At 40.6% G+C, this 19,559-nt stretch overlaps 1 protein-coding gene across 1 annotated transcript; it reads left to right on the forward strand.

Annotated features, from left to right (window-relative positions):
• Positions 1 to 4,833: 4,833 nt before the first annotated feature.
• Positions 4,834 to 6,527, forward strand: LOC145096269 (uncharacterized). Its single transcript, XM_079034023.1, has 4 exons — positions 4,834 to 5,041; positions 5,551 to 5,769; positions 5,851 to 6,146; positions 6,294 to 6,527. The coding sequence occupies exons 1-4, from the start codon at positions 4,834 to 4,836 to the stop codon at positions 6,525 to 6,527; spliced, it is 957 nt and encodes a 318-aa protein (XP_078890149.1).
• Positions 6,528 to 19,559: the final 13,032 nt, after the last annotated feature.

Genomic DNA, 19,559 nt, shown 5'->3' on the forward strand with positions numbered 1-19,559 from the left:
ATATCACATAAAAAATGCATAATACCACATAGACAAATGCATAATATCACATAGACAAAATGCATAATATCAACTAATCAAATTGCAAAATATCACATAACTCACGTAAGCACATAAGACCTTCCGGTCCTGAATCCGTGGACCTTCCGGTCCTAACCCTGTAGACCTTCTGATCCTACTCTGTTGACCTTCCGGTCCAAACCATGTTGACCTTCCGATCCAAACCATGCAAGCTAGGGATATATCATATACAAATCACAAAAAAACATATATCACACAACCCTTATAAGTATATAAGACCTTTCGGTCACTTATAATTACCACTGTAGGTAAGGTTTAGCGAGAAGACTCACTTTACATTGCTGAAGTCCCACAGACTCAATCCCATAGTGCTGAAGTCCCACAGACTCAATCCCACACTGCTGAAGTCCCACAAACTCAATCCCACAATGCTGAAGTCCCACAGACTCAATCCCACACTACTGAAGTCCCGCATACTCAATCCCAAGTACTAAATAACAGATTCCCGAATAGTCAACACCAAAATAACACCCAATTAATAGTTGGGTCTCACTACCTAACCATAAGTACATACTTTGGATAATTACTACATTACCCTAAGCTTGGCTTATTCAAGCCCAAGTCCTAATCCTTAGGCCCAAAGACAAGAAGGAATCAAAGCCCAACATATAACCCATCTTCCAAACTGGACCCAAGCCTATACATGGTCTTATTCTGAGGCCCAACATGGCGGCAACAAAATCCTGGAAAGGCGGCAGCGACAGGTTGCGTTGTCAACCACCACCACACGGTGGTAACGATGCTTTGTTTTAGTTCGCTGCTCCGGAAAATGCCAAACTAAGCTAGCTCTCATTGGAAATACATCTAAACACCACCACCCTTGCGGTGGTATGTGGTAGTCGGAGCGGCAGTAGCGTCGCACCCCAACTGGTTGGGGTGGCGGTGACTATAATGCTTGCTGGGCGGATGATAGCGAAGGGAGGTTGGAGAAACGGTGACACATGTAGACCCAGCAGTCACACTATTGATTGCTCTCGTACGAGGATGGAAGCCGCCACGCTTTGTGGCTCAAGCCATCGGAAAAACGCAACAACGGTGACGACAACTAGGAAGCCCGCACCCGACAGTGAGAGTTGCTTCCTGAAAACACCATAGTTGCAGCGACAGTCGAGGTTGTCATTGTCGGCAATGGATGCAGCTGTTGGAACAAGGCTTCTATAGCGAAGTCGGCAACCGGAGGTGAAGAAAGGGGTGGCGCCGATGGGAGATGAAGTTGCGGCTGTTATCCCCTTAGGGTTAGGGTTTCCAGTGAAATGAGGATATATATACCCGCCCATTTTCCATCTTTACCATAATTACAATTATGGTCCCTCCCCATGGAATCTTTTCTGTTTTAATCCATTATTTACCCTTTTACCCCTGATTCTATGATTTCCTTTCATAATAAATCCCTAAATTACCAATAAACCCTTAAGCCTTCAAATCTTTTCAATTTAAGTCTCGAATGTACACTTTTAACCCTTGACTTTTAAAATTCTTCACAAATTAGGCAGGGACTTATATTTATTAATTTATTTAAATAAACGGGGTGTTAGAGACGCCATGTGCGTTACAGAAAAGAATCGAAGCCCATATCTTTTTATTAGTATGGGGTGAATTTCATGTGTGAAGAGAGATTTGATAGGTAACAACTTAGTGGTTTGGTCTAGGCAATCATATGTATAGGTCTTAATAGGATCATGGTCTTGTATTGTATATTTCGGTGGAGTTTGCGGTTGTGAAGGTGTTCATGGCCGTGAACTCGTGTTCGGCCGTGAGCCCTGTTCATGGCCAGTATGTTCCTATATATAGTGTCAGAGTATGTCAGAGTGAGGTGAGGTATCAGAGGTGTTTACGGTCATAGTGTGCGTTCTCAAGGTGTACCATACATTTCTTCTAATAGACGCGTGCATTGCTTGATAATCTTCTTCTTCCTCATGCTTGTTGTTATTTTTTTTCTTATCACTGGTTTAGGTCATTGAATTGGAACTTTCAATTGGTATTAGAGCAAGTCCAGTGTCAAAATAGATACGAGTTACGTTTGCGGTTGAAAGAGTTTCTTGTTTTTCTTCATTATTCAAGCTTGTTTCCGCATCTGATCATGTTTTCACGGCTAAGGAAATCGAAATCTACTCAAAAACACTTTTTTTCATCAAAAACTGGGAGTTTACGGTTTGCTATGTTGAAGCGAGTGCGGCCGTCAACACGTGATTCAGCCGTAAACCCTTCAAATTCTAGAACTGTAAATTGTTTCTGGATCGTAATCGATTGCTTGACCATGAACCATTCATCAAGTGTTGACTGTAAACACATCTTGGACGGTAAAGCATTGTTTTCCGTAATCAGTTGAACCGTGATTGAGTGTATGGCCGCAAACAGATTACGGCCGTAAACAGATCTCACTGTGAATAGATTCCAACCGTGAACTCTAATTTTGTTTTAGCTCTTTGATTTCAAGTTCCTTTTCATTTAATTTAGAAAATTAATAAAAACAACAAATTAAAAAATGGAATCTCAAAGCACTACCATTCATCAAAAGCTTGACTCCATCATGGGAACAACCACACGCATCCCAAGATTGTTATCTGTAGAAGGTTTCCCATAATGGAAATACCGAATGGAAAAATACATCAAGATGAAGGATTTCAAAGTTTGGCTTAGTATTCTAAGGGGTCCAATTAGAATCACTACCACTCTTCTAAATGGAATCCTTATCGACAAAGATTTTGCAAATTCAACAGACACGAATTTCGAGAAAATTGAAGAGCAAGAAAGGGCTGTTGTGACACTTACAATGACATTATCTCCGGAGATTGCTCAAGGTTTTTGTGAATTTGACTCAGCAAAAGCCTCGTGGGAAGCTTTAATCGCAATGTATGAAGGAAATGAGGATATGACGCAACTCTGTCAGGACATGTTGCGACAGAAGTTTAATATGTTCAATCACATTATTGTAGAAACTTTGGAAGCTCAACTACAACGTTTTATTGCAGTCACCAATGAGATGAGTTCAGACGGTATCTCAGTGACAAGATCAGAAATCAACAAGAGGTTTCTTAACTCTCTCCCAAAGGCATGGGATAATAAAGTTGTTTTCATCAAGAAAACAAAAGATCTTAACCGAGTTAGTCTGGATGAAACCATGGCCATCATCAAAGCATGTGATCTTAATGAAAAACAGAGAGAGATCAATCATGTGAACTCGTACTCAACTGCAAATCTCAGAATTTCTACAAACAATGCTTTATCATTCTTTACCACTCCTCAAAGTCAAGCTTTCGCTATTCCACAACCACAAGGTCAAATGTTTGCTAACTCACAAGTTCAATCGTGTGCTCTTCCTCAACTATCATCATATGCTATTCCATCCATGCAAAGTTCTCAACCTTTAGTATCTTATCCACAAGTTGCTTCCTCTTCAAAAGCACCTGTTTCAACTCCTACTCCCATGGAAAATGAAGAAAATTTGGCTCTTGCTACCGATCTTGTAAATTGCTACAATGCCTTCATGGCTAGCGAGCTATCTCCTTAACTATATTTTGTTGATTTGGATCAAATTCCTCCTAAAGATGTTGAGGAGATGGACATCCCTTAGTAAATTGATATGGCGGTGTTCAGAGCCAAACAGTTCTCCAAAAAACGGGCAAAAATAATTGGGGAATGAATGCTGATAAGAAGGTAGGGTTCAATAAAGGCAAACTCTAATGCTTTAACTGCCATGAACATGGCCATTTTGCCAGAGGCAGCCCTAAGCTTGACAGGAGGGAGAAATGTGAAAGAACAATAGTGTTAGTGAGTAGCAGTAGGGAAGATACCACCAGTAACCATACCGCAAATCTTGTTGTGGTGGCTCAGTTGTTTGACTGGGCTGACCATATTCAGGCTCTAAACATCTCGGGACTTGAAAATGCGCATCTTGCTCAAATCAACGACATTGTAGAACGAGAAGCTGAAGTGGACCTGGAGGCAGAGATGATGGAATTACAATTTGCATTCATGGTTCAAACTACTCCTGATCCTGAGAGAAATGAGGTCAGTCAAATTTCTTGCTCTCAAACATGCATTGATACTGTTAAATTTCTTCGTGAACAAATTGAGTTACTAAAAAGGGAAAATGAGGACCTTAAATATGAAGGATATACCCTTAGAAAAGTCCACAGACCTCTAAAAGAAAAACTAGAGATCAAGACTCAGGACTTTAGAAAACTACAGGAAGAATATAGCAATAAGTGTGAGTGCTACAATTTTATCGAGAAACAACTTGCCATTGTGACTACCGAGCTTGACACATTAAAAAATAAGTTTGAAAATGTGGATTTTAATTTCACAAAATTTGATGTCTCAAGTGAAGTAGTTGCGTCAATGATGGAAAATAGTTTGTGATTTAAAAATAACCAGAAGAAGTGTTTAGGGTATGATAAAGTTCCGCCTCCATTCAATCATAATTACACTAGTGTCCCTTTGACTCAGGAGGAGATAGTCCGAGAACCATTTATGGTGTATGGTAAACCAGTGGCACAGGTCACAAAAGGGTTTACGGTATGATAAAGTTTCGCCTCATCACAGGACACGGAATGTAGTGTTAGGGAAATAGATACTAACATTTTTACTTCCCATGCAAATTTATCTCTAAGTCAAGGAAATAAGGAGTCTGGAAAGAATAGTGATAACAATTGTGTTTCGAAATCTGATGTTTTCGTTTCTGACTAAAAAACTAGTGTTTTGTCTTGTAATGATACTATGACAAAGTTTGATAAATAAAATTTCTTTAATATGATTGATGATCTATTTAATAATTCTGATGTTCCTGTTAAGAGCACATCCACTCCATCATCACCAGTCACACAACCTGATTCTTGCACATGTATTTGTCGGAAGAGTGACGTTTTCATTAAAGAAAATAAACCAGAAAAAGGCGGTACCAATTTTTATACCAAAAAGCAAACATGTTTAAACTATGGAATCACTGGTCATATAGCTCGTAATTGTCCTAATCGGCCATTTGTTCATTTTTCTGCACCAAGAAATAGAAAATGAGTCACGAGGAAGGTCTCTCATGTGAAAGTCCTTGAGATCTAGTCTTCGTGATGATGATTGGAAAATTAATAATAACAAGAAAAGGGTTGATCTCAAAATCAACAAATAGATTTTCTCCAAACCAGCCACATGTGCTTTTCCAAAATCGAATGCAGCTAAGACAAGGTCGATTTCATCAAAGGGTGCGTGTGGATCTTCGGCTAGTCGTAGCCGAAAATCTAAACACTCAAAGCAAAAGAAAAATATTTCTAAATCACCTGTGAATTCTTCAAAACGTAATTATCAATGGGTGCCCAAATCTACACTTGTCCAATCGTCATCATTTTCTGACGGTGCATCTTAATGTAATTCATAATTGAAAAATAAAAAGGATAAATCTGTGAATGTCAAAGGTAAACCCAGGGTTGTAATAAACTGGGTCCCCAAATCTAATTGATCTCGCTCATTGTGCAGGAAAGCTGCAGAGGAATGTCGCCAGACCATGGTATGTCGACATCGGTTGTTCCAAGCACATGACAGGAGACATTTCCCAGTTGTACAACATTCAAAATTTTAACAGGGGATATGTTTCATTTGCGGGAGGGGATGGTGAAAAGATCACTCAAAGAGGAACAGTTTCTAATGGAATGTTGAGCTTCGAGAATGTCAACTACGCACCAGAGTTAAAGCACAGTTTGTTGAGTGTTTCCTAAATTTGTAACAAGGGCTACTCGACGCATTTCACTGATAAGGAATGTATAATTTTGAAGCCAGGCATTGTCATCCCAGATGAATGGATCCTTGTAAAATCGAAACGGGATGCCAATGAATATATCATTGACATGAATAACAATCTTCCTGAACAAGTCACTAGCCTCTTCTCAAAGGTTTCCGAGCACAATGCTATGTTGTGGCATCGTCTTCTCAGACATGCTAACGCAAGGAACTTGAATCAACTTGCACATAATGAAATGGTGCACGGGCTTCCTGTCAAATATTTCATCATGCTTGAAAAGTGTGTGGCTTACGCTCAAGGAAAACATCACAGAAAGCCACACTTGCCAAAACAGGTTAATTCCATCAACCAGGTGCTCCAATTGTTGCATATGGACTTATTTTGTCCGGTCAACGTCCTCAACATCAATAGAAATTCATACTTCTTGGTAGTGATATATGATTTCTCACGGTTCACGTGAGTCTTCTTCTTGTCTAACAAGGCTGGGAGTGATGACCTGATTAAGAAGTTTGCAGTAATGATTGAGAACCAGACCAATCACCGGGTGAAGGCGCTCAAAACTGACAACGGTACGGAATTCAGTAATGCTGCTCTCAATTATTTTTGTGTGGAAAAAGGGATAACGCGTCAATACAGTGTCGTTCGCACACCTCAGCAACATGGTGTTGCTGAGTGGAGAAACCGAACACTACAAGACGCTGCAAGGATGATGTAATGTGACTCTAAACTTCCAGTTTTCTTTTGGGCCGAGGCGATCAACACGACGTGCTATGTTCAAAAGTGTGTTCTGATCAACAAAGCTTAGATGAAGAACCCGTACGATATTCTCTACGATCACAAGCCATCTGTTAGTCATTTTCATATCTTAGGTTGTCCTTGCACCCTCCTTAATCTGGAATCCAACCGCAAATTCAACGCCAAGGCTGATGATTGTTATTTTGTGGGCTATGCTGCTCGTACGGCATGCAGGGTCCACAACAAGAAAACAAAGCAAATTGTGGAATCCTATGACGTGCACTGGTTGGAGAAGAACGAGATGGAGGCCCGAGTTGGTCCGGATTGGTTATTTGATTACACATCTCTTTTCAAATCATTAACTATGTTTTCAAATGATTCGTCTAGTTTGGCTTGAAGGAAGTTATTGAACATGAAGAAGAAGATGTTGTGTACAGACCACCATGTAACACCCGTCAAAATTAGGTCAATAACAATCACATGTGATTATGCCAATCATGTAATGTGATTTTGTTAAACTAGTAATGTGATAAACTTACTATGTAATTCATGTTAAAGTTAGAACTTTCATGATACAACTCAATATATACGTTCATACGATTACAAAAATATAGAGAACATCTAAATCTGACTTCGCGTGAAGAAGTTATGATAAATTCTAACGCTATAATGCCTTATAACAATAGGGATTTAAAATAGACTTAGAATTAGCTATTTGAGTCTAAAAGAAAGTCGTAGTACTCAGAATTACCTACGTGTGTGTATAAAGAACGCCGAAAACGGTGTTCATATGCAAACGTTATGGCCTTCCGATGATGCAGCTATCAGAAACCCTAAATTAACCGAACTCACGACGTGAGCATCAAAAATTCATGACGTGAGGACTCAACAGACACTAATCGGAGCTAGAAAACACGCGTTAAGGCTATGGGATGACTCATGGAAGTTCACGACGTGAACCTATCATGTTCCCGATGTGGATGGCCCCAGAGCACCCTATAAATAGCGATCAAAGCTCATTCAAACCTTACACCTTCTCCTTTCATTCTCTCTCGTTTCCGAAGGCCATTTTCCCTTCCCGATCCTGACAATGACAAGCCTCTGACTGTTTAGATTCTATAACGCTATTAAGGTGAGTTTCACGGCCCCACTTTCTAATATTTCGGGGGAAAAGGCATGCTAGATATTATATATATATATATATATATATATATATATATATATATATATATATATATATATATGTTATTATTATGTCTATATGATAGTATATAGTTATAATACCTGGGGTATAGTTGTTCTAAATATACGATTTTGAATATATACAACTATTATCAGCTTATCAGTATGTTAATTTACTAATGTAGATCTTGAGTTATACTTAAGATTCTATATATATGTTGTGTGCGATATAGTTCCGAAGTTATATTCGGAAGATTTATATGTTAAGTTATAATGTATGTTGCTATTAATAGTTTTATGTCAAGATAAAACTGGATATGTTATACGTTGTTATTGTTAGTTTTATGTTAAGATAAAACGTGGTATTGTTATTGATTGTTTTATGTCAAGATAAAACTAGGAGCATTATATGTTGTTACTATTGGTTTTAGGTCAAGATAAAACCTGGTTTTACTTCAAGATATAGTTTTCATACTGCCTAAATATTATGAAGTTAGGAGTAATGTTTAAAAGTATAGTCTAGTAACATAGGGTTTTAGACATGAAAATGCTTTTGTTGGTAGAGTTATAGGAAGCCGTCAAAGTCTAAATAAGCTACCTCATTCATCAACTAAGATTGGGGATCTTAATGGAAGTCCTCTGACCTGTAACCGTTAATCCCGTGTGAACGAGGAAATGGTGTATGAATAAGATACGGGTTAACGAACCACTCGTGGTCGTTAATTACAAACCAAGACAAGCGAGTGACGATTCATTCCTTTTATTTTTATTCCGGCATCGATGAAGCATGCGGTGTCTATTTCTCATGGTAAATCATGAGTGTATTGTTTCTCATGGTAAATCATGAGTGTATTGTTTTGTCAGAGGTTTTGTTGTTAAGCAGTGGTTACGGACTCATGGTAGCAAATTGTTAGAAGCATTATACATTGTCGTTATACAAGTATTAATGTTAAGTATAAGTTTCCCCCTACTTATACCCTAGGTACTACTTGTATATTAAGTAGATAATTATACGTAGCGGTTTTACTCGTATAGAATTGAAATAAGATTTATACGTAGCAATTTTTGTTTGTATGGCATTACAAACACTTATATTCATAGTATATGAGACTTATAGGTAAACTACTTATTTGGTAATTAAACTTTTATACCTAGGATATATATACTAAATTTTTGAGAGTCAAAATGATACTTTCAAAACTATACTTTTGAACTTGGAAAATGTATTATCTTTATATGGAGTCAAAACCTGTGGACTCACCAAATTTATGTTGACGTATTTTAAATTGCATGTGTTTTCAGGAAGTTGATAACTATGATACGAGAAATGACGTTACACTGTCCGGTGTTTCCGCCGACGGCCGGGGTGTGACACACCATTGGTGCCTTATACGACTCCTGCGGTGAATAAAGCTCATACAAGTACTTCCCCTAGTTCGCCATGCCAAAGAACCGATCCCGATGCTGAAGCCACTCATCTTACGCATGTAGAAAGAGATTTCCTGACTAAAGACACTTCCGCTGCAACTCAGACTTTCATGGTGTTACTTTTTCCAGAGTCGATTGCTAACGAGTATGTGGCCAACACTTCTAATGATTTCAGATCATCTGAGGTGTATGATACAGTAGATGACGGACCCATCACCATCAATAACCTTAACATCACGCTCAATGACATCAACCAGGAGCTTCCCACCAGAATTCAACGCAATCCCCAGATCAAAAAATGTCATCGGCCAACTGGGTGACGGTGTTAGAATGCGAAGTCAGAATGGAGATGTCAATATATGTCTCTATTCTTGCTTCATCCCTCAAATAGAGCCAAAAAAGGTCGATATGGCGCTGAATCATCCCAACTGGGTTGATGCTATGCATGATGAACTGAATCAGTTCAAAAAGTTGGGGGTTTAGAAACTGGTGGAATTACCTAAAGGCAAGAACTCCCTTGATATGTGATGGGTTTATTGTAACAAACAAGATGATTCATGGGTTATTGTGCAGAATAAGGCATGATTGGTTGTCCGTAGATTCCGGAAAATAGAGAGTCTTGACTACACTGAAGTTTATGCACTGGTTGCTCGCTTGTAGGCTATTCGCATTTCCCTCGCGTATGCATCTTACATGAACTTCACGGTTTACCAAATCCATGTCAAGACTGCCTTCCTGTATGGCGGTTTAAAAGAAGAAATCTACGTTGATCAACTTCGTGGGTTTGTCAACTTAAAGTTTTTGAATCACGTCTACAAGTTGTACAAGGCTTTATATGGGTTACATCAAGCTCCAAGGGCGTAGTATGCAACTCTTACAGAGCACTTTCTCAAGCGTGGATATACACTGGGAACAATCGATCAAACCTTGTTCATTAAGCATGTTGGTGCCGATCAGATTCTGGTGAAAATATATGTTGATGATATTATATTCGATTCAACGTGTCCACATTTGTGCTAGGAGTTCGAAGCCATTATGAAAAAATGATTCGAAATGAGTTATTTGGGAGAGATGACAATGTTTTTGCGACTTATGGTCAAACAAGATTCAACTAGAATCCTGATTCATCAAGCCAAGTATGTTGACAATATGCTAGAGAAGTTCGGGTTCAGAGACGCAAAACCTGCCTTGATGCCAGTGGCCGAGCGATCCTTGTTGAATCCAGATCCTGATGGCGTATTCGTAGATCAAACCGAATACAGGTCGATGATCAGATCGTTGATGTATCCGACAGTGACCAGCCCAGACATCATGTTCGCAATCTATCAGTGTGCACGTTACCAGGCTAATCCTAAATTCTCCCATTTAATTGTTGTCAAAAGAATTTTTTGGTATCTCAAAGGCAGCCCAAAATTGGATCTTTGGTATCCGAGAAATTCTGAATTTGATTTATATGCTTTTGCTGAAAGTAATTACGGAGGATGTGACCGTGACAGGAAATCAACGTCGGGGGCATGTCAATTTGTGACAACCCGAAATTTCCATTTTGTACGAACATTAACTATTCAATAGAAGCTAGTCCAGTTTCAATGAACTTCAGACTTTTCCGAATAAGTTTGTGTACACTATGATTTACATTTAAGGAGGTATCAGGATAGTGGATGCTCTTGGGTTTGTGAAACTTGAGCATATCAACACTTCATAATGTTAGAGTCCAATTCCAGAATAAAAATATTTTCTGCCAAAATATTTAAGGACTATAAATAGATTTCTGAACTAAATTCATTCATTATGCACATTTCCAACTAGAGAAAAGCCATATTCTCTCTCACGGATCTTCGGGTTTTCATCCTAAATCGTGAGTACACTTCTCTAGTTGTGTTATAATGTTTGTTTTATGCTTATTAACATAGATTACATGTCTATTATATGAGATCCGGGAGTTTACCGCCCAACAACGTTCTTGGGGAGTAAACTCCAAAATGGAGCTTTAAGGCTATCTAGTCCCAATTCCTTGTTAGACAACTAGTTTAGCATAATATGTAGGATCATTTGAGGCTAGAAATCATTCAAGAACACCAATTTTTAGGAGTTTACGGCCCAAGAATTTCTTGGACCGTAAACACGATTTTCAAGGGCAAAATGAGCCCTAATCACCCCCTAAGGCTTTAGAATATTACCCTCAAATATTTGTAGCTAAAATGGGGACTAAAACACATCAAAATCATCCCTAAAAGGGAGTTTACGGCCAAGAAATGCTCTTGGGCCGTAAACTCCAAGTAAAGGCACCAAAGTGTGCCTAGGGTTCCCCTTAGCCTAAATCAAAAGCCTAGAAATTATCCTACTTGTGCAAGGGACTTAAAAGAATTAAAACATCCACCCCATGAGAGTTTATGGCCGCAAACTCTAAGGGGTATGGTCTTTAGGCCGTAAACTCCTCAAAGGAGTGTTATCTATGCCCTAAACTACCCAAAGGATTAAACCACCAAGCTAGGATTATTCTAGAATTCATTTAGCACCTTAAAACACCCAAATCCACAAAGAGTGGAGTTCACGGCCGTAAACTCAAGGGTTTATGACCGTAAACTCCTTGTGTGGGGTTTTATGGGTAGTAAACTCCTATACAAGGTCCTTTAGTGCATTCAACCCCTTTAGCCTTGTCCCATAACACTTAGATTCAACCATTACGACCTATAACACTTATACAAAGTGTTTACATGTTCCTAAGTGTCCCAACTTATTTCATTAAGTTATTATTTGGCTAATTAGTTATATATATGCTTATTATATGATAACTAGGCTCGTGCGTGTGAACAAGTCTCTATTTGCCACCTAGCACAGTATCCGACACTACAATCCAATCCACTCACCACAAGTGAGTTCATACCCCTTTAATTAACCTTTGAAATACTTTAAATGTTTTAAATACTTTATGGGGGGAATACATGTTAAATGCTTATAGCTATTGCATCAATCACATGTGATTACATTAATCACATGTGATTAATAACTAGAAAACCAATGATTTTATCACTGTTCAAACTGTTTATCAAACTGCTTTACTTCAAAATGTTTTACAAACTCTTTTACTTATCAAATGCTTTTATTTAAACTTTGTTATACTTCTTATAAATTGCAAGCCTATATATGTATAGATATATAAGAAATGTTTAAAGGGCTCAGGAAGGCCATCCGCCCTATTTCCTTTTTCTCGATTTGGATGTGGTCTGGTGGGATTTCGGGTGACCGTCCGAAGGTCGTTTCAATATTAGTTATATATCAAATATACATATATAGACATAAAAGTACTTCCATATTCATGAGTACTATACACATCATTAGTAAGTTACCATTGGGGTAACACAGGATCATACTACTACAACTTCTAGATCAATGAGTCAGTTCATTCATTAGTCTATACATTACATTACTACGAGAACATATACAACTATACTAGAAAGATTACATATACAACTATACTAGGAAGAGAACATATACAACTATACTAGGAGGAGAAGATATACAACTATACTAGAAAGAGAACATATACAACTATACTAGGAGGAGAACATATACAACTATACTAGAACGAGAAACATTACACTACATATACAAGAATACGTTAACAATTGTGATCCACTGGATCGGAGCATGCCTTAAATGTCATGGCCCGAGTTGTAGCCATAATTCTCTTGGAGGGAGAGCGTGAGTTTGCGTATAAATCTATACTGGATTGACTATCCTACACCTTGCTGCTAGCTACAGCCGGACCTGCAGGCCTGCGGGTGCCAAACGTCATTCCGTTATTACGACCATTCGTATGTCGTTGTTACCAGTCGATAGTATGGTGCAATTATCACATTATACCTTAATATAAATCCAGTTTAAGGTAGTTAGTACAGCAGTAGTTCCTATAATACAAAACTACAGTACTACAATGATTTACCCATTACATATTTTTAGTGATAACCTCACTTAAACATTAATGTACAAACTATATTTGTTAAGTGATAGTTACACTTGGGAAATTACACACTTTTACAACAAACGAGCATATAAAACAGTTAAGCCTTGGTAGAAGGCTAATTTAATAGAAAATATAGATTTTTCTGAGAGATTCAAACTTTTACAAACACTTAGATATATTTTACAAACTTATACTTGTGACACGTTCAAACGTTTTGATAACAAACACCAACACTAAAATACTTATGAACTCACCAACTTAATGCTGATGAACTCTTTCAAAATAGCTTGTATTCTCAGGTCATCAGTAGACAGGTACCGATGCCAGCTTTTGAGAAGATGGAGCGCATTCAAGACTCATCATATTATTTTGATTTACATTATATTTTTGGTTATAAAACTATACAGAACACGCTTGTATTAAAATTATATATTTAATGCAATGGATGATGTTGTTTGCTTATTTACATTTACTGTGTTGTGATACTATACATGACGTCCTCCTCCCCAGAACATTTCCGCCGTTCTTGGTTTTGGGGTGTGACAGATTGGTATCAGAGCATTGTTTATAGTGAATCAAGTATATCAACCCATAAAAGATATACTAAACTATAAACCCATTATGGATTAAAGCACTCTGACCCAGAGTCTATACTTTAAATATTAAAATATTTAATTAAGTATACTAGTCTGCATTCATACTAAAATCAGTGTCACAATAACAAGAACAAAAGTATTACGATTGTTAAATATCACAAGTGAGCTAGGGGATGTATGGTCAGTCCTGGGAATGGTATAGCCTGATCAACTATGCTGGTCCGAGGAGTGATCAGCATATGCCCTAGAATGGTTGTGATGTGCTAACAAGTCTAAAAACTTACCAACAATACCACAAGAAGATCAGTAGAACTTAAACATAAAATACTATAGGTGTATTTTGTACTACTAGTTACATGTATACTATATTCTTATACCTCTCTTCTCGCGTATATTTAAATGGCTGGATTCCATCACGACGACCCATACTTTACAAATGAAGGCAATGTCGGGTGGATCGAAGAAGAGCCCGAAGATGAGCATCCAATCCCTTTGGATGATCACCTCGCAGAAGGCTTTTCTGATGGATCTGACTCCGAGCCTGAAGTCAACAACCTACGTCTAGTAGGTCAAGCCCCGAACAACAACCCCCGACCAGCTTTTCCAGGTCCTACTCCATTGTGGGAAACCAACTTGAATCGCTGGAGTGATGAATAGGGTCAACCCTTACCATACTTTGGGGACCGAAGCTTTTACAATGTCAGTGAAGGTGGTTCTGCTGACCGAGCTCTGCCCGTCATTATTCGCAGAATAGCTCGTAATGTCGAGCAAGGTCGAGCAGCCATCGACTGGGTCATGGAGATTGATTCCAACTCAGGTGTCAATACAGTCTGCATCCGCCGTCTTGAAGAAGACATGGAACGGACCCGGAGAACCAATGAAACCCTGCAGCAACAGCTGGCTGCCTCACGAGCTGAAGTCTTAGAACTTCGAGCCCGCCAGAGGGCTCAGGAACGACACCTTCAAGAGGTGTTTCGTCAAGTGTCCGACCTCAGGGCTCGCACGAGAAATTCCCATCTCCGTTAGATGATGTCTAGTACATCTCTGTCTTTTGGTTAAGGAATAGCCTTTAACATCTGTGCTCTATGTAGCACTTGTCTGTAAAATATTCCTAACTTTCAGTACTCTAATTAGGAATCTAAGAACTATCAAACTTTTCTGTATGGTATGATGTAAGACCTACTGTTAGGTCGATTTTCCCTGAACTTATTACATCAGTAATACCAGTATTATTGACATCTATCGAATCTGTGGAAAAAATCTGTACATTTGTGTTTCCTACTAATATTCTTTGTTGTGATCTCAAACACTCATTCAACTGTTGGGCTATGGTTAGTTAGTCCATGTGTCAATCTCACGTTGCTTACAAGTTGATTCTTACCATCTTTCTTATCTTTATAAACTTATAGCTGAAAGATGCCTCCTCGCAAATCTCCCAGGAATAACCCTGCACCTCCACCGCCTCCTCCGCCTCCAGTCATCGATACTGCAGCCCTGAATGCTGCCGTAGCTACAGCAGTGGCGACTGCCATGGCTCATTATCATTTATCTGATGCCAGCAGAGGTGGAACCCCTGTTAAATCAATTCCGGTTGAAACCCCTGTGCGCTTGAGAGAGTGCTCCTACAAGGATTTCACCAATTGCAAGTCGAAGCCTTTCTATGGCACCGGCGGAGTCATTGCCCTCTCGCAATGGTTCGAGAAGACTGAATCAGTCTTCGAAATCTGTTCATGCCCTGCTGCGAGCAAAGTCAAGTATGCCGCATGCACCTTTGAGGGAAAAGCCCTGACGTGGTGGAACGGCCATGTTAAAGCACTAACCCTCGTTATAGCCAAGGACATGAGCTGGGAAACGATGAAAGACCTCATGATTGAGGAATGCTGCCCGAGGGGCGAAGTCCAGAAGTTGGAGCAGGAACTTTGGAACCTGACTATGAAGGGCACCAACATAATCGCTTATACTGCCCGATTCAGCGAGCTGGTGGCCGTCTGCCCCAATATGGTTCCCACTGAAGGGAAAAAGATCGAAAGGTACATATGGAGGCTAGTGCCTCCGTATCAGGGGAAGGTGCTAGCATCAAACCCCGCTACCTTCGACAGTGCCAAGCGACTGGCACAGCGACTCATTGACCATGGAGTCAAAACCCCTGCAACAACAACCACCCTAACCATCCCGCAACCCTCCAAACCCGCTGACACTAAGCGGAAATTCTGGGATGAAAAGAAGAAGCAGAAAACTGCCAAAAAGCAGCAAATTGTGGCAGTGCATGCCGCGGTAACCCCTACTGCTGCTACTGCTCCAGGGAAATAGTATGGTGGAAGTTTGCCTAAGTGCAACAAATGGAACTTCCACCACAACAGCCCCTGTCGTGAAATGCAGTGCTCTAACTGCAACAGGAAAGGACACACCGTCCGTTTCTGTAAGTTCCCGGCACAACCGATCCCCCAGGTCCCTGGCTCTGGCGCGAGCCCGACCTGCTATGGATGTTGCGAAGCAGGCCACTATAAGAGGGACTGCCCCAAAACAAAGAATGCTGGTGGAGCAGGGATGGTACTATCTATAGGCCATGGGGAAGCAGTTGCTGAACCGATAGTGGTGACTGGTACGTTCCTCCTTGATAACTCCTATGCATGCATTCTGTTCGATAGTGGAGCGGAGCGAAGCTTTGTAAACCATAAATTTGCTCGCATGCTTAAAAAACCACCACACGCACTCAAAGAACTATTCACAGTAGAAATGGCTAATGGAAAAGCTGAAAGTATGAATAGCATATACTTAGGTTGTACCCTAAGTCTAGATAACCATTCATTCCCAATCGACCTCATGCGGGTCTTAATAAAAAGCTTCGACGTTATCATCGGCATGGATTGTTTAAGTCTTCATCGCGCCGACATCATGTGCTACGAGAAAGCAGTCCGTCTAAACCTTCCGTCTAACGAAACTCTTATAGTCTACGGTGACAAAGCTGGTGCGAATCTTCGCATTATATCAAGTATTCAAGCACAGAAGTATCTGCGTAAAGAATACCATGCATTCCTTGCTCACGTTGTCGACACGAGCCTCGAAATGAAAGAACTAAAGAACATCCCAGTAGTGAGCGACTTCCCCGACATTTTCCCAGAAGAGCTACCTGGATTACCTCCGCAACGGCAGGTCGAATTTCGAATCGACTTAGTCCAGGAGCTACCCCAGTAGCCAAGTCGCCTTACTGCTTAGCACCAGCTGAGATGCAGGAACTCTCTGGTCAACTTAACGAACTGCTCAACAAGGGCTTTATAAGGCCGAGCTTCTCACCTTGGGGAGCATCGGTTTTGTTCGTTAAGAAGAAAGAAGGATCATTCTATATGTGTATTGACTACAGAGAACTCAACAAACTGACGGTCAAGAATCGTTACCCTCTGCCTCGCATAGACGATATTTTTGACCAACTGCAAGGGGCGAACTATTTTTCCAAAATTGATCTGAGATCCGGATATCACCAGTTATGAGTACTAGAGGAGGATGTGCCAAAGACAGCCTTCCGAAATCCTTACGGACATTACGAGTTCGTGGTGATGTCATTTGGATTGACCAATGCGCCCGCAGTCTTCATGGATCTGATGAATAGAGTATGCCGACCTTACTGGGATCAGTTCGTCATCGTTTTCATTGACGACATCCTGATCTACTCCCGAAGTAAGGAAGAACATGGCGATCACCTGCGACAAGTTCTAGGGACATTACGAAAGGAGAAACTTTATGCGAAGTTCTCAAAATGTGAATTTTGGATCCGAAGAGTCGAATTCTTAGGACACGTGGTAAGCGAAGAGGGAATCCACGTGGACCCATCCAAAATTAAAGCCATTGAGAACTGGTCAACACCGAAGACGCCTACTGAAATTCGTCAATTTCTAGGCCTCGCTGGCTACTACCGCAGATTCATTCAGAACTTCTCTCGAATAGCGAAACCCCTTACAACCCTGACCCAGAAAGGCGTGGCCTTTGACTGGGAAGAGAAACAAGAGAGAGCGTTTCAAACGCTCAAATGAGCCTTATGCACCGCGCCAATACACTCCCTCCCCGAAGGGATAGAAGACTTCGTAGTCTTTTGCGATGCATCGAATCAAGGGCTCGGGTGTGTTCTGATGCAGCGAGGTAAGGTCATCGCCTACGCCTCGAGACAATTGAAGACACACGAGGTTAACAACACGACCCACAATCTTGAACTGGGAGCAGTGGTGTTTGCTCTGAAGATCTGGAGACATTACTTGTACGGAACGAAAAGCACTATTTTTACCGACCACAAGAGTTTGCAACACATTTTCGATCAGAAAGAGCTCAACATGAGACAACTACGGTGGGTCGAGCTACTCAGTGACTACGAATGCGATATTCGTTATCATCCGGGTAAAGCCAACGTAGTAGCAGACGCCCTAAGTCGGAAAGAATATTCTGGTCGCAAAGTCAAGTCATTGTCGAAAAGCATCCATTCAAACTTGTCTAAGCAAATTCAGGTGGCCCAACTTGAAGCCATGAAACCTAAAAATGTGACGAGTGAATCCCTTAGAGGAATGGACAAGAATTTAGAAGCCAAGGGTGACGGAGCCTTATATTTCATGAACCGAATCTGGACACCGAAACACGGTGGTTTCTGAGACTTGGTCATGACCGAGGCGCACAACACTCGGTATTCTGTCCACCCAGGTTCAGATAAGATGTATCTGGATATTAAAAAGCTATACTGGTGGCCTAATATGAAAGCATAGATTGCTACCTTCGTAAGTTAATGCCATACTTGCGCAAAGGTTAAGGTCGAGTACCAGAAGCCCTCTGGTTTACTGCAACAACCAGAGATTCCAGAATGGAAGTGGGAGCGGATCACTATGGATTTGATAACCAAGTTGCCCAAGACAACGGGTGGACTTGATACCATATGGGTCATCGTCGATAGATTGAACAAGTCTGCACACTTCCTGCCTATCAAAGAAACTTAAAAGATGGAGAAACTTACGAGAACATACATTAGGTAAATCGTACAGCTTCATGGTGTACCTATGTCCATTATCTCCGATAGAGATAGTAGGTTCACCTCAAGATTCTGGCAATCACTACAACATTCCTTAGGAGCAAGGCTAGACATGAGCACAACCTACCATCCACAGACCGACGGACAGAGTGAGAGGACCATCCAAACACTGGAAGATATGTTGCGAGCCTGTGTGATTGACTTTGGGAAGGCATGGGATACTTATTTACCCCTTGTCGAGTTTTCCTATAATAACGGTTATCACACGAGCATCAAGGCTGCTCCATTTGAAGCTCTCTACGGCCAAAAGTGCAGATCTCCGCTATGCTAGGCCAAGGCGGGTGATACCCAATTAGCCAGGGGGCAAGCTTCCGATAGTACTCTCACCGGTCCGGAAATCATTCGGGAAACGACAGAGAAAATCGTTCAGATCCGTGAACGATTAAAAGCCTCTAGAGACCGACAGAAGAGCTACGCTGATAAACGAAGAAAACCTTTGGAATTTCAGGTGGGAGACTGAGTCCTTCTTAAAGTCGCACCCTGGAAGGGCTTGATACGCTTCGGAAAGCCTGGGAAGCTTAATCCGAGGTACATAGGGCCTTTCGAGATTCTTGCAAGAGTCGGCCCCGTAGCTTACAAACTCGACCTACCCGACGCACTTCGTAACGTACATTCTACATTCCACGTATCTAACTTGAAAAAGTGTATGTCCGACAAGACTCTTGTAATCCCACTCGACGAGATCGAGATCAACGAAATCCTCAACTTCGTGGAAGAACCAGTAGAGATCATGGACCGTGAAGTCAAGCAGACGAAGCAAAGTCGTATCCCTAT

This window comes from Lactuca serriola, chromosome 3 (genome assembly GCF_051521515.1).
Source record: "Lactuca serriola cultivar US96UC23 chromosome 3, Lser_US96UC23_V15, whole genome shotgun sequence".
Taxonomy (NCBI): domain Eukaryota; kingdom Viridiplantae; phylum Streptophyta; class Magnoliopsida; order Asterales; family Asteraceae; genus Lactuca; species Lactuca serriola.

Bases quoted from the DNA above. Each gene is read 5' to 3' on its own strand.
- LOC145096269 (XM_079034023.1), top strand. From the start codon at position 4,834: ATGATTGATGATCTATTTAATAATTCTGATGTTCCTGTTAAGAGCACA. The intron at 5,042-5,550 runs GTAATTGTCCTA...CTCATTGTGCAG, and splicing joins AATCACTGGTCATATAGCTC to GAAAGCTGCAGAGGAATGTC. The intron at 6,147-6,293 runs GTTAATTCCATC...TTGTCTAACAAG, and splicing joins AGCCACACTTGCCAAAACAG to GCTGGGAGTGATGACCTGAT.